The sequence below is a fragment of the Amblyomma americanum genome, chromosome 10 (assembly GCF_052857255.1).
Source record: "Amblyomma americanum isolate KBUSLIRL-KWMA chromosome 10, ASM5285725v1, whole genome shotgun sequence".
In the NCBI taxonomy this organism is placed as follows: domain Eukaryota; kingdom Metazoa; phylum Arthropoda; class Arachnida; order Ixodida; family Ixodidae; genus Amblyomma; species Amblyomma americanum.
In genome coordinates this window covers 56,613,559-56,628,250 of record NC_135506.1, presented here as the reverse complement: position 1 = coordinate 56,628,250, position 14,692 = coordinate 56,613,559, and the positions used below count along the sequence as shown (strand labels likewise).

At 45.7% G+C, this 14,692-nt stretch overlaps 1 protein-coding gene across 6 annotated transcripts in view; it reads right to left on the bottom strand.

Moving 5' to 3' along the window:
* The window catches only part of LOC144107008 (putative protein kinase C delta type homolog), a 387,210-nt gene that overhangs the window by 44,455 nt on the left and 328,063 nt on the right, over positions 1–14,692 (bottom strand). For 4 of the 6 annotated variants that reach the window (XM_077639983.1, XM_077639984.1, XM_077639982.1 and 1 more), the window contains 2 exons: positions 14,131–14,193; positions 2,659–2,797 (listed from right to left, as the gene is read on the bottom strand). In XM_077639983.1, the coding sequence (XP_077496109.1) occupies positions 2,659–2,797; positions 14,131–14,193 (202 nt within the window). Of the gene's footprint in view, positions 1–2,658; positions 2,798–13,275; positions 13,412–14,130; positions 14,194–14,692 lie in introns of all 6 variants that reach the window. The other 2 variants (XM_077639985.1, XM_077639981.1) reach the window with 1 other exon arrangement.

Here is a 14,692-nt window from a genome sequence, read left to right as displayed (position 1 = left end):
TCACAGTAAGATTCGCTGCATTCGGAATTTGAAAATGGATAAGAGAAAGGTGCAGACAAGAAAAAAAAATCAAAGAAAACAGAATGAAAGCTGAAAACGGCTGAGAATATCCTGCGTGCAATATGCAAGGTAGCTGCTTTTGAGTGCCATAAGACCGACTGTTGAGTCCAAGATTTTACTGCATAATTTATTTTCTGCTTGAGCACGCGGCCCGTGCTTACCTTTGCGCAGTCGAGCATCCCGAAATCAGACGGTATAAAGAAAACTGCATGCGATACACGACACAGTTCACAACCACGGTGCATGCAGCTTCGGGAAACAAACAGTGAGAATGTCGACAAGCATTTCTAAACTACTCGGGCATGTCGTGCATAGCATGCATATTACTTTGTTTCCAGTCGTTCCAAACAAAAAGGCAAGACCAGTCAGAGAAGAAATGTAAACTGGTGAAAGCTGACTGAGGGAAACTTTGCCCCGAAAATTAGACACGTGCGTAACATTTACTTTCGTGGACAAATACCGCTTTGATAAAAAAGCTGAGTGGTTCCATTTCCAGGAAAAAGGCTCTGTGAGGATGGGCGGTGCCATACATTTCTTGATGCGGCATTCGCTCCCATTGTTTGTCCTCGCCGTGTTCATCAAGAATCACATTGTTGCTTTGAGGCTATAGCAAATGGCAATTACATCACGTAAGTGGTAAAAAATGTTCCTTGAGACACTGCGACTGTTGTGCTTTTTTTTTGTGAAAGTAAGAGGTTTTAAAACGAGGCCTCGGATACATTGAGTCGCACGCGCTTTGAGCTGAGGAAGTAACAGTCATCACAGTTTGGCTGAGCTTTCGGTCCTCTTTCCCGTAATATTTGGGGCTATATTCAAAAGCTTGTTTGCATGTCTCCATAAGTACGGTGATCGCTTCTTAATCGAGGCCTCGGATACATTGAGTCGCACGCGCTTTGAGCTGAGGAAGTAACAGTCATCACAGTTTGGCTGAGCTTTCGGTCCTCTTTCCCGTAATATTTGGGGCTATATTCAAAAGCTTGTTTGCATGTCTCCATAATCACGGTGATCGCTTCTTAATCGAGGCCTCGGATACATTGAGTCGCACGCGCTTTGAGCTGAGGAAGTAACAGTCATCACAGTTTGGCTGAGCTTTCGGTCCTCTTTCACGTAATATTTGGGGCTATATTCAACAGCTTGTTTGCATGTCTCCATATGTACGGTGATTGCTTCTTAATCGAGGCCTCGGATACATTGAGTCGCACGCGCTTTGAGCTGAGGAAGTAACAGTCATCACAGTTTGGCTGAGCTTTCGGTCCTCTTTCCTGTAATATTTGGGGCTATATTCAAAAGCTTGTTTGCATGTCTCCATAATCACGGTGATCGCTTCTTAATCGAGGCCTCGGATACATTGAGTCGCACGCGCTTTGAGCTGAGGAAGTAAGTCATCACAGTTTGGCTGAGCTTTCGGTCCTCTTTCCCGTAATATTTGGGGCTATATTCAAAAGCTTGTTTGCATGTCTCCATAAGTACGGTGATCGCTTCTTAATCGAGGCCTCGGATACATTGAGTCGCACGCGCTTTGAGCTGAGGAAGTAACAGTCATCACAGTCTGGCTGAGCTTTCGGTCCTCTTTCCCGTAATATTTGGGGCTATATTCAAAAGCTTGTTTGCATGTCTCCATAATCACGGTGATCGCTTCTTAATCGAGGCCTCGGATACATTGAGTCGCACGCGCTTTGAGCTGAGAAAGTAGCAGTCATCACAGTTTGGCCTAGCTTTCGGTCCTCTTTCACGTAATATTTGGGGCTATATTCAACAGCTTGTTTGCATGTCTCCATATGTACGGTGATCGCTTCTTAATCGAGGCCTCGCATACATTAAGTCGCACGCGCTTTGAGCTGAGGAAGTAACAGTCATCACAGTTTGGCTGAGCTTTCGGTCCTCTTTCACGTAATATTTGGGGCTATATTCAAAAGCTTGTTTGCATGTCTCCATAAGTACGGTTATCGCTTCTTAATCGAGGCCTCGCATACATTGAGTCGCACGCGCTTTGAGCTGAGGAAGTAACAGTCATCACAGTTTGGCTGAGCTTTCGGTCCTCTTTCACGTAATATTTGGGGCTATATTCAAAAGCTTGTTTGCATGTCTCCATAAGTACGGTTATCGCTTCTTAATCGAGGCCTCGCATACATTGAGTAGCACGCGCTTTGAGCTGAGGAAGTAACAGTCACCACAGTTTGCCTGAGCATTCGGTCCTTTTTCACGCAATATTTGGGGCTATATTCAAAAGCTTGTTTGCATGTCTCCATAAGTACGGTTATCGCTTCTTAATCGAGGCCTCCGATACATTGAGTCGCACGCGCTTTGAGCTGATGAAGTAACAGTCATCACAGTTTGGCTGAGCTTTCGGTTCTCTTTCACGCAATATTTGGGGCTATATTCAAAAGCTTGTTTGCATGTCTCCATAAGCACGGTGATCGCGTCTTAATCAGTCGGATTCACGGCCACTTCTCGTCTCGCGTCTCTCATTGCCGATGGGAATAGACAAAGTCGAAAGATGAAAATCTAGCTGGTAATAGCCCGATCTAATAGTAAATCGAATTACTAAGTAGGTGTATAACTGCAGCCATCATGGGCTGAATGGGATGACGTGCTCACCTCGGGCGCGATGTAGTCTGGCGTTCCGCAGAAGGTGGACGTCTTGTCCGTGTCGGCCAGTCCGCACTTGCACATGCCGAAGTCGGCGATCTTGACGTGTCCCTTGCGGTCCAGCAGCACGTTGTCCAGCTTCAGGTCTCTGGCGGTCAGGGCCCATCGCGACACGTGTTAGTCGCCACACCACGCCACGCTCGGTAAACACACGGCAACGCCACACGCCATGCTCAATCACGCTATAGCGGATGCACCGCACTGGGGTAAGACTCGAACACAAAATGAGAATGTGGTGCATTTGGAAAACGACCTCTTCCGTTTCTAGGCTACTATTATAATTCGTGCAGTAACACTGGAGTAGTCTGAGGTTATGTTGTGCAGGGCATCCCAAGCAGCACGGGTAATGGGTCCGATATTGAAAAGGAACGGTTTCACGCTGGTCCTTTATAGGACCGGCATTTGCCAATATATGTCCAATATTGGGCCGATTACCTGTGCTACCTGGGATGTTTCTGTAGTTAAGAAGAAAAATGCACGCACACAAAAGTTTTTTCTACTTTTCATGATAGCCTAAGTGGATAAGATGATAATAAACTGACGCCAAACAACACCGGCCAAACAATAAAAAAAACTATTGGTGCTTCACATACAACAAAACAAAGGGAGAATGATAGTGCGAGCTTGTGACTGGATAAATATTAGAGGAGAAATAAAGCAAGGGTCCTTAATTTATCCAGTTTTGCACGTGAGTGGTACCGGCGGTCTTGTGATCTGCGCCGAGAAAGCGGTCTCAAAATGCTGTCTTGCTCCACTATGTGAAGACAAGACTGCAATGAAGCCATGCGACTTTACCATGGACATGGGAGCTTCGTACCCTCAAAAGTTTTCACTAAGAGATGGTCCTAAATGTACAAGCACGTACTGTGCTGTTTATATTTAATATACCAGGCGGGGCATTATCCCTAAGATGTGCGGAGCCTCATCAGGTTAAATCGTTGTAAAGGTACGTAGCACGTTAACATGATTATCCCAGTACATAAGATGAAAGCAGGTTAGGCTGCCTTAAATGGCATAATTGGCTTAGTAATCCCTGAATGTTGCGCTAGTAGCACGCTAGAACACGAAATAAAATTATTTTCCGTCCCGTGATTACAGATGAGCCAGCAGCAAAGTTTCCAGAGAACTAAGTGGATTTGATAAATGCTGTTATTCAATTAGCCGAGAGCAGACTATACAGAAAAAAAAATTGTCGATATGTTGCAGATACTGTCGCATTGGCACGCTTGATGGATTTAGAGAAATCAATTATATTATTGAGATGTGGTAACATGGTTATTGATTTATTTTCTGCAGCTGTATATTTACAAGGTTTATAGGTATACTTTCCCTTCTTTAACGGGTGGGTAACTGCCATTTTCGGTGCGGCAACGCGTGCGTCAGTCTTGTTTTAAGCCATGTTATAGACAAAATAGCGTGTCGTACGTTAACTATCGTGACGAAGTGCATTGTTAATTTGTTATTTTTTTAAACAAATGCTTTTAAGCAATGAAATGCCCTCAGTAAACTAACTCGGTGCTATTATGTGAAGTGGACGTATGTATTATGTTATAAAAGCGGTAAATAGAGAAAAGTTATGCACTAATAACCCGACAAAGTATGCCTGCGGCTGTCTTTAAACGTAACGCATACATGAAATACGTCTCGCCCCAAATTTCGATTTATTGAGGGGCTGTTTAGTTTTAAGCACTGCTTGTTATTCCTTGGCGGCCACAGTGAGTTGGCCTGCAAAGCAGAAGCTACCCTTCGACGCGTCACTATTATTCAGAAGCCCAGATGCCCAGAAGTAATGCCCTGGCATGCCGTTCGACGGTGGTACAACGCATTTATTGGTGCACAGGACAAATGCGTGCTCACAGTTTGCAGACAGAAGAACATCGCTTATCTTGCAGCTTGCTGGCGAGTTTGCACTCAGATCGAAAATTTAGATCGACAGAATCGATGATGTGAGAGACATAATTTACTACGATGGGAAGCGATTACAATTAGTAGAGCGATAATTAATTTGTAACGTTGGAACAATGCACTGCGGCGAATTTTGGTTACAGTGTTCTGTACTACTTATTGGCCATGACAATTCTGAATTAGCTAAATAATCTTGCAAATGCGCCAACAACTCAATTTTTTCGCTACTATATGATAAGAAGACCGAGTAACGTGTGTAACATATTTATTGAATTATTCAGGATGATGAGCGAATAAAAGCATGGAAAACGTTTATCGCACTCCAGGGAGCACATGCGATTGATTTCGCTGGGCCCACGTCAAGACCATCGGTAATCGTCTCGGCAGCCTTTATTTAGTGAAGAACACTGAAGAATACTTCCGTAAATTAGATTTTTTTTGTGTTAAGCGGAATTTTAAAGAATGTTTATGTCAAACGGCTTGTGGTACATTTGTGACGAGAAAATTAGCAGTGTTTTAGGAACAAACACACACCATGCATCTGAAACTCCACTCTCACTACAAGCACAAACTTACCACTGACGTCGCCAGGAGAAAATCTGAGTCCACATGAACCCACTATGTTAGTTATTAAGCTAAGTCGGTTATTTAAGAAGAAATAGTTTAGAGTCAACAGAACAAGAAAAATGACAAATGAATTAAAGAAAACTAATGAATGCAAGACCATGAACACAAAGAAGCACGACAGGTCACGATGGAACCGAAAAATTGCTTTAAAAATTTTCTTTTACAAACAAGATCTGATATCACTGTCACACCGGCAAGAATTCTTCACCGCAACGCATTCACACAGACAAAAAGCACTCGGATGGATTGCATTCAACGGAACTTAAAAAAAAATAGGAATAAAAAAGCTTTCGGCTTTTGACCATAATGGGAATTAACCACGTTTTGTAGCACAAAAAAAAGAAAATGTTCTATTACTGACCACCAAAATTTTAATCAAGAAGACAGCCACATTTGTGAAGCCTGATGTTCAAGAAATTTGCTTTTAAAAGAAATGCAACCAGGATTTGCTCTATGTGAATACGCCTTCTCTTGTCTTTAACGCGATAGCGTTAAAGGCCCCCTTACGCAGAAAAGCCGGTGTCGGCGTCAGCGTTGTCTGCGTTGTGAGCGATAAATAGGGTGGCGTGGGGTGGCTCACACAGCCACCCACAGCCACCCCCGGGAAGCAACTTATACTCCATCCCATAACTAACTTGCAGCACTACCAAAGGCAGATACCTCCTTAGCCAATCGGGAGAGCGTGTTCGACATGTTCTTCTGCGCCTAGCCGTCTGCGTGTAGTCTGCTCGTGGAGTACACAGATATGGCTAGAAAAGAGTACATATCGCTGCCGTCTACGTACCATCTCTCTATGCACGTTTACGTACGCTAAACGCAAGTATTTTGCATGACGTTACACCATTGGTAATTTCGTACGTTTATGGTGTCTTCGACTGGTCGCTCCCGCGATCTGGTTAAGATCTGGCAGAATGGGAGCCGCTCTCTCTCCGAGCGCATAGCGAGACTAGTCAAGCCGAATGGTCAGCGAGTTTTTAGAGCGGAAACGCAGGAGGCAGAAGGGGGATATGTAACTTCCGGAACCACTACGCGGCCTCGCTGCTGATGTCAACAGTAGCCGCACGTAAGGTCCCTTGATTACCTTTAGCCGCACGTGGCCGCACACAGTTTGCATCGAGGTCGCCGCTTAGCCTGTATCGATCGCTACCCTGGTTTTCCGTCCCACGGGACGCTCATATTCCGAACATCGCCTTGTGGATAGCACTGTCGTCCTCGTGTGAGCTGCTGCTGGAATCGCTGTTGTCACGCGACAGCAACACAGACCGTGTTCCTAGCGTAGTTATCCGGCGTCTCTTGGACATTTTGCCTCACACAGCGCGGCACCAGCAAAACACAACACAGCAAGGACGCTACTACTGCGTCAAAAGCCTACACTTGCTTCTGTCTACGCGCAGGGGACGCCGAGGTCTCGCACCGCTTCGCAAAATGGCGGAAGTGGCTCTGTCACGTGGACTCATCTCGGAGCCGCTCCGACTTTTTTCTCGGAGCGCGTCAGAGCGCTCTGAGCTGGAGGCGAGCGCTCAGAAAGAACCAGCCGAATGTAGTCAGAGCGGCCGGTTTCGACCAGCCGAATGTGCGGTCGCCTCTCAGAGCGCTCTAGAGCGATCTAAAGCGACCAGTCGAAGACACCATTACTTAGTTCAGTGCATGCAAACGGAGACTGAACGATAAGGTCAGCCTAGTGGCGTCATCTGACGGTTAGAATAGAAAGGATTTTTGCCAACAAATCGACGCTTCCCTGTAGGGCTAAGAGCGACAGAATAGACCATATAAATAAAAAAATAAACCGAATCTATCTTTCATACGCTTTATTATAGGCGACATTAGACGACGCGAAGGCCAGGCGTCGAATTTATGGCCATGAACGTACAGAAAACGGCAGAAACAACGACGAATTCAGTCCGAGGCGAGAGGTCCTGCTTCGAAGGGCGCAGCCTTTTTGTAAACGACGTTTTAGAGCACGCACGCAAAACTGAGGAAATAGCGTACGTAACGCCAGCGTACGTTAAGTCTCGATATGAAATAGTTTGGCGCATGTGCACTTTAAAGCAGGCTATCTCATGTGCCTGCATGCGTATTTTATATTGGCACTACATTCCGCGGCGTCAGAACGTTGCCTGCGCACTCATCGCAGCTTTGGTAGTGCTGCGAGGAACTATAGGGATGGAGTTCAGATGGGCAAGCAAGATCACGTGACCTTGTCAGGTCTTCACAACGTACACCCACCGGATTATGAGCAAGCTAACCACCCTAGCAGGTGGCAATTCAATTAATGGTTGATCGGGAGAGGTTTTTCGAAAAGAGCAACTTGGTTCGCACAAGACCAACCGGTGGCAGCACCTGCCATCACAGGGCAGTGGGGCATCCCTAAACCGCTACACCATTGCGCAAGGAGTTTGAAGTTGATTTGGAAGTTTATTTGTTTACTCTTCAGTGAGACAGGACATCGAGAGGAAAAAGCTCCTAGAAGCTTGACAGGTACATTTGTGACGAGAAAATAGGCTCTAAGGCCAAACAGGCTCTAAGGGTATGAGGACTACCAGGGACCTGAGGACTAACTACCAAGGACTACCAGTGGTGTGAGGACTATCATAGACATATGACTGTACAGTTGAGAATGACCAATTCTGTAGATGTGGGGATTAACTCATTAACGCTTTCTTGTCATATCCTGAAGGCGGAGCTGAGGTGTCCCCTCCATTTTTTTGACGGACGGCAGGATCAGCTTACTACTGCAATGATAGAATTAATTCGGTTTTAAGATTTCGTTTCAAGTCTGTTAGCAAGGGCGGCTCCATGCAGTCGGCGGTGTTTGTGAAAACTTGCTTAATGGGTTGATTGTGGACGATGTCTTTTGCCATGTACTGGACTTTTCGCATGATTTCTCGTCGCCTTGCTCTTATTAGGCACTGCGTGAGAAATAACCGCCAGTTGTTACTGAGGGTTGGTGTTTCATCAGTTTTGTTGCACAACCTGTCACCGTGCTGTTTTCTGAGCATGGTTGCTGCGGGTCGCCTTTATCAGTTTCGGTGCCTACACAAACGGTTGTCGACGGCGACAATTATTTTTACCCGTTACTCATCAACCATTTTCTTTTGTTTTTGTTATTGTTGACTGGGACGCCAGAGCCGAAAGCTATAGCAACCAATGTTATCATGGTCCCAACTGAGAGGCAGACCAAAGGTGAACATCAAAGAGAACGGATCGAGAAATGCCTAATCAGAAATTGCAGGTCCCTTAGCATTTACTAATTGAAAGAGTGAAATATAGAAACAGGAGCAGTATGCAATTAGCAGCACTAGGTGACGAATAGTAGGGGGACAGACGAGTCTAGGGTTCTTGCACACACGAGGCGGGCAGTTGTGTATAAAAATAACGTCAGATGAATGCTTAATACGTACGTACATAGTACCACACACGCTGTACATTGGCCCCAGTTGTGTGGTGCTCACACAGCGTTTCAGTGTTTTTAGATATCTTTTTTAGAAGAAGTGCAGTAAAAAAGACAAAGTAGGCGCCAGCACGCGACCGTTATTACCCTTTTATTTGCGTTGTGTCAACGTAACCATGTGCGAAAAAAATACACGCTATCTTGGCAGTTATTTTGCGGTATCACTAGGTTTATTAAAGCCGAGAAACTATAAGGTTGCTGAAAAACGTAGTCTTGGAAAGAATAATAGACATCTTTAGTATACCGGATACGCATTAGCATAGACCCATACCGGATTGCGGGAAGCTGGCTGCCGGTTTTCAGCTGCACCGGCAATCCAGTACACGTCTAGGCTAATACGTATCCGGTAAGCTAAAAAACTCTTCTCTCCGGGTGCACAACGGAATTATAAAAGCGCAAAAAGAAAAAATTACTTGCTTAGTTATCAGACACCCATTGATTTTCGGTAAAGCGTGAGAGCAGTTTGCCTGCCGAAACGTCGTTTGTACTATTCTGTCCGCTTCTGTTCAGCTGCGATTCCAAAGTGGCCACAAAAAGTGTAATATAGTAACACAAGGCGGCTCTTTAACCCGAACACCGGGGCATTCTAATGTTTGTTCTTACTCTTTTTATGAATCAAAGATAGTAGCAACACCACTTTTTTCCACTGACGATTTGCAAAGACCTTTCGCTATGAAAGTGTAGAATATAAGGAGAAATCAAGAAGAACATTGTAATAAGTACTTTCTTCACTTTTAGACGCCAAGCGCGGAGATTGCTTTTGCTAGCTGAGAGCGCTGCAATACGTCGTATTTCACGCATGAGCCTTTACCTGCTCGACAAAATACGCGCGGGCTTGAGAGAGGGATAGAGAAAGAAAGACAGCGAGAGCGAAAAGGAAGGCGTTGACACTTTTCTGCGAAAGGAGCCGTAAGGGTTTGCTAAGAAGCCCTAAGCCGGCTTTTCAACAATGACTTCTCATCTATATGGAGCTGTATCGGTATGTGGATGATTACAGCACTCGCTTGATGAGGTATTCGGGAAAAGCATGAATGATCGCTGCGATAAAACTGGCAAGTAAGAACATATTGAAGCCGGCGCAGTACGCCAGTCTCTATGCAAAAACAAATATACGAGCACAGACACAGGAACAGAACCACTGCAAAAATGATTTCATGAAGAGGCAGTAGGCGACGGGGAAATTGAGGCGAAGGCAAAACTTGCGCTGAGCGGATTACGTTGACACAACAGAACGCACCTCTGGAGCTTCCTTCATTTTGTGCTTCTCTGTCATTTTTCCAGGAAGTGAAATATATTTTAACAACAAGTATGTATGTTTTCAAAGACGAAATTTGAAGAAAAAACGAACACCAAAAACAAGAGGAATAAAATGAAACGGTGCGAACTCTGCCGCCGAAGGAACTTGTACGTTGCCCACATACTCCCTCGGAGGGAGCGGGGGTAACGGTCTAAAAGTGTAGCCATCACATCTCTTCAGCCTTGCCCCCTTGCCCTGTCAGCGGCACGCATTGAAAAATATTTCGGCAGCAGGAACATGAGATTATTGCAGGTTTGCAGACGGCAGCTTGATGCCGTGAGGTGCTGCCCTACCCAAACAGAGCGCAGCTATCTACGTCCAACGTCACTGCTATGATTCTACAGAAGATACGCCTCTTTTTCTTCCCTCATAAGTTTCGCTTTTCATCCGGGAATCAGTAGAAGATGGCGTCTGAACGCCTAGAGTGATTGTTTTTGGCCGTTCCATAGCAGCAGCTAGCGGCAACTACTAGCAGCTCACTTCTCCCTATTCTGTGCGACGTGGGCGTGGAGATGAGTACGCGTCTCCAGATGACCGCTTCTTCCGCCACACGGGAGTGAAATGTAGAAGGGTATAAACCAGCTCAGAGGGTGAAAAAATGTGCTTGCAGTGTAAATTGGGTGTTCCTTTACGTCAGCTCGTAGGCAGGGGCGGCTATAGTAAGGGCAGGTGTTGATGACGAAGTCTTGATCACGGACTACTGGCGAGACAGTAAAAAAAGGAAAGGGAAAGTAGATAACAGTAGTTTAGGCATATCCAATGGAAGTCACTGGGGAATTGTAGCGTCGCTCCAGAATTGAAGGGCTGAGAATTGTACGCACGTTGTCGAAACGCAGCCGAAGCAACCACAAAGCAACCGCGCCAGGTGAACTTGAAATCATTATGAGAGCAATGACTTTAGCCTTGTCTTTTACCCTGATTAACGGGGCTTAATTTTTGCACGAAGGACGGAAGAAATAGACGAGCATAGCTGTTCCTTTGTTTCCTCGGGCCATTACTGGCACTTGCACCGCACATCAAGTGAGTGTCACGCGAAGAAAGAAATGCCGGTGCTACTCGGCCGACACCTTCATACTGATCGTGACTGTGGCGTAGAATGTCCATCAGAACGTTTGATCGCCAGCTCAGGAAGCATCCTTTGGAGAGCTGCGGAATTTCGGCGGTTCCTTACCTGCCGCTAACGCTTAAATTGCTCGATAGTTTCTTCCGGGAATATTAAAAAAAAAGTAACGACCACCTTTTCATCGCTCCCGAGGTCAAATAACCAAATGTGATGTTTTGCATTGCAACCAGCACAAACTGGCACACTCTTTATGCCCACGTACTCCATTTGTCAAAAGTTTGTAGTTTCAGCAGATCTGGTTTTCAGTTACGCAGTGTGTCTTGTAATGCATCCTTAGTGATAACACTTTCTTGAAGAGAAGAATATTTTTGTTACTGCCCCGGACAATGGGTAGGACTACTAAGAAAGCAATACAAAGGTTTACATCACGCGGTCAGAGATTGTTCCTTGTCTACAGCCTTCACTGCACGGCTGAAATGATCCGTGTTATGAAAACCTACAGGAATAAGGTTTTAAGTTTCAACAGGTGAGCGTAAAAGCCTTCGACAACAGTATATGACGCGGGTACCATTCGTTGAGCCCCCTTCACTTTCCCGGCGATCATGCACAGTGCAGTGCTATCTGTGAAAAAAGGTGCTTGGCTTGCTTGGTTCTACCGCTGTTAATACATCTCGCATCTGCCCTCACAATTTTCCGACTCGCGCGACCTAGATAGATTCTAGGAAAGACGCACTTCCAGTTTTTCCGTAAAAGTTCGCTTCAGTTTCACTCAATTATATTCTCAAAACTCCCACGGAGCACTACTAACCTTTAGCATCTAATATCTTCAACGTGAGAAGTAAGATATCCTTTCGCCATAATATCGCAGCTTAGCGCATGTTGATCGGATCGCTCTTTACTGACGCAGAAGCGGAAGGGCGAAAAGGGCTCTGTATTAAGCAGGGTCGCACTCACTGGTGAACCCATTCGGATTTTCCGCACAGACAGGCTCATGCGGCACGAGTTTTCACTACCCTCTGGAATGCCTATGTTCGGCAACGGGCTACGTTACCGTGCAAACACGCACGAATGTTTCACACCCCATGTTACGCTTTATATCTCCACTGAAGTTACTATATGAAAAGTGCATTCAGCCCATTTCTTAAAAAGCGAAAAGCAGCTGACTATGTGTTATAGACACAAAGTAGCCAGGTATGTTTTTGATGCTCTGTGCTCAGTTTGACGCGCTAGTTTTTGTGACGTTTGTTATCGCGCGACCTAAAATAAATGATGAGCGTCTCGCTGCTTTCTCAGTTCACAACTGGGGATATTAGGAATGGTTTTCAGGCTCCTATGTGTAGAGGACCAGCAATTATTCCCCACATCGGCACACCGTGGCCACCTTCACTGTTAGTGCACACGCACACACACGCACTCAGGAAAGAGCGGATTAGCAGTGGAATTATTTCTACAGCCTAGTATAGAATGTGCAAATATTCCGGCTAGGCAAATTGGTGTTAACGGTGTACTTCATTTGACCAGCACTTAAGGTATAGCTTATTTATGTGTTTCCCACTGGAAAGGTGATCCGGGTTCCGCGGCTCATGATGAAGTGCACCGCTGCATCAGGCAGTAAGCGCACAATCAAAAAAGGCACGAAAGAGAGAGAGGTTGCAGTGAGCACTTAATAAATTATGTGTGAAGGGGGAATTCCTGGGTAAAAAAAATACAGAAAGACATCCTTTGTCAACTCCTGCGCTTTCTGCGTGGCGCCAAAGCAGCGCAAAGCTAGCTCATTATAGTGTTATGGCATGCTGCGATCCGCGATCCGCTGCTGTGAACTGCTTCTGCGCCCTGCCAGTGGGCACGCCCTGATTGGTCCCGACGCGAGAGGTGCGCCCTGTTGGCTAGGCACATGGCGCCATCTGGCTCCCCCGTGGTGACCTGCGCATGCGTAGTGGTGCCTCCCGGAAGCGCATCACGGTAGCGGATCGCGCTATGCTGTAACTCTCTATTGTTAAGATGAAACTCCAGGGCTATGCTCATTATGCGCAAAGAAAGCAACGATATGAGTTGGCAGATTCTAGGTAGCAGGTGCAGGGTTATGGTTTTTGTGTTCACACGGGTCGGGAGGATGTCCTACTTAGGTGTAGCACGCAGGGTGAGCGTTATCTACTACAGGAGGCGGCACACGTGTTAAGTCATTCCAATGAACGTGCGCAGTTCCGTTTCCGGGCGACCTACTTCCGGTGCCATGTACTCGGGGGTGCCGCAAAAGGCCCGTGGCTGTTGTCGGTAAACCTTGAGCTTGCACATGCCGAAGTCGATAATGCGCACGTGACCGTCCGAATCAATGCAGAGGTTGTCGAGTTTCAGGTCTCTGGGGAAAACGGGTTGCAGTCGTGAATGCAGTGAGCGGAGAGAAGTGAGAAAACATGTTTTTACGGACACTGAAGAATGGCGAACTAAAACCAGATCTGGCGAACATAGCTGACCGGAGGTGGCAACGCACGCCCAGACGGCTAGAGTGAGTGAATCCAATGAGTACTTATTCTCAGTTGATGTTGTTTTATACATTAAAAAAACCGTGTTTATAACCTTAAGTTGCTTAAACTTATGTTAAGATTTTCGTTTGGGAGGTATTTCAGAAAGGCACATTTTTAGCAAATTCGGCGTGGAGTTTCTGATGCTATTTACAATAATTTTTTACGAAACAGTTATTTGTTCAAGAGCCTAAACAAAGTCGGTTTAGATCTTTTTTAGCTGTACTTTTAAAGAATCTATATGGAGAAGCAATCGTGTTTTTTAAGGCATCACGGGAAGTAACATTTAAGGTGCAGCGGTTTGGACAAAAAGTTACGTTTAGACCACAACGCTCATTATTTTTTATTTATTACTTAGCGCTAATCGCGCAAGAGCTTAATTGGTTAACAAGGCTGAGTGCCGTGAAGCGTTGAGAGCCCACACACTCTCATTATATAGCTTTTTTTTTCTATTCACAATGCGAGGAGATTAGCGCTGGTCTTTGATGGCCATTTGGACGATAAGTTATCAAGGGTAGGCTTTTGTAATGAAATTAGACGCTGTGACTCGCCTCACCTGTAGACGATGCCTTTTTTATGCAGGAACTTGAGGGCGCAGACAATCTCGGCAGCGTAGAACCTGCAATACGAAACATAGGTGGCTATTTTAAATTTCTGTTGGCATGCAGCTACAGGCAGCATGAAAGGGAGCACTTCGTTCGCACATAGGAAGTAATTTTATGTTTAAACACCGAAGTGTACTACGTGGATCATGCTTCCTGAAAGGAACTACTTGGAAAACAAAAACAATATTGCTTGTCATCGATACAGAGGCAGTAATAATTTACCAACTGTTCAGAAAATGTTCGACCTTATGTAGCTTTCACCTGAGTGTAAAGCCTCGATCAAATCGCGTATGGACGCCGCGGTGGCTGAGTGGTTATGGCGCTCGGCTTCTGACCCGAAAGACGCGGGTTCGATCCCGGCAGTGGCGGTCGAATTTCGATGGAGGTGAAATTGTAGAGGCCCGTGTACTGTGCGATGTCAGTGCATGTTAAGGAACCCCAGGTGGTCGAAACTTCTGTAGCCCTTCACTACGGCGTCCCTCATAGCCTGAGTTACTTTGGAAAGTTAAACCC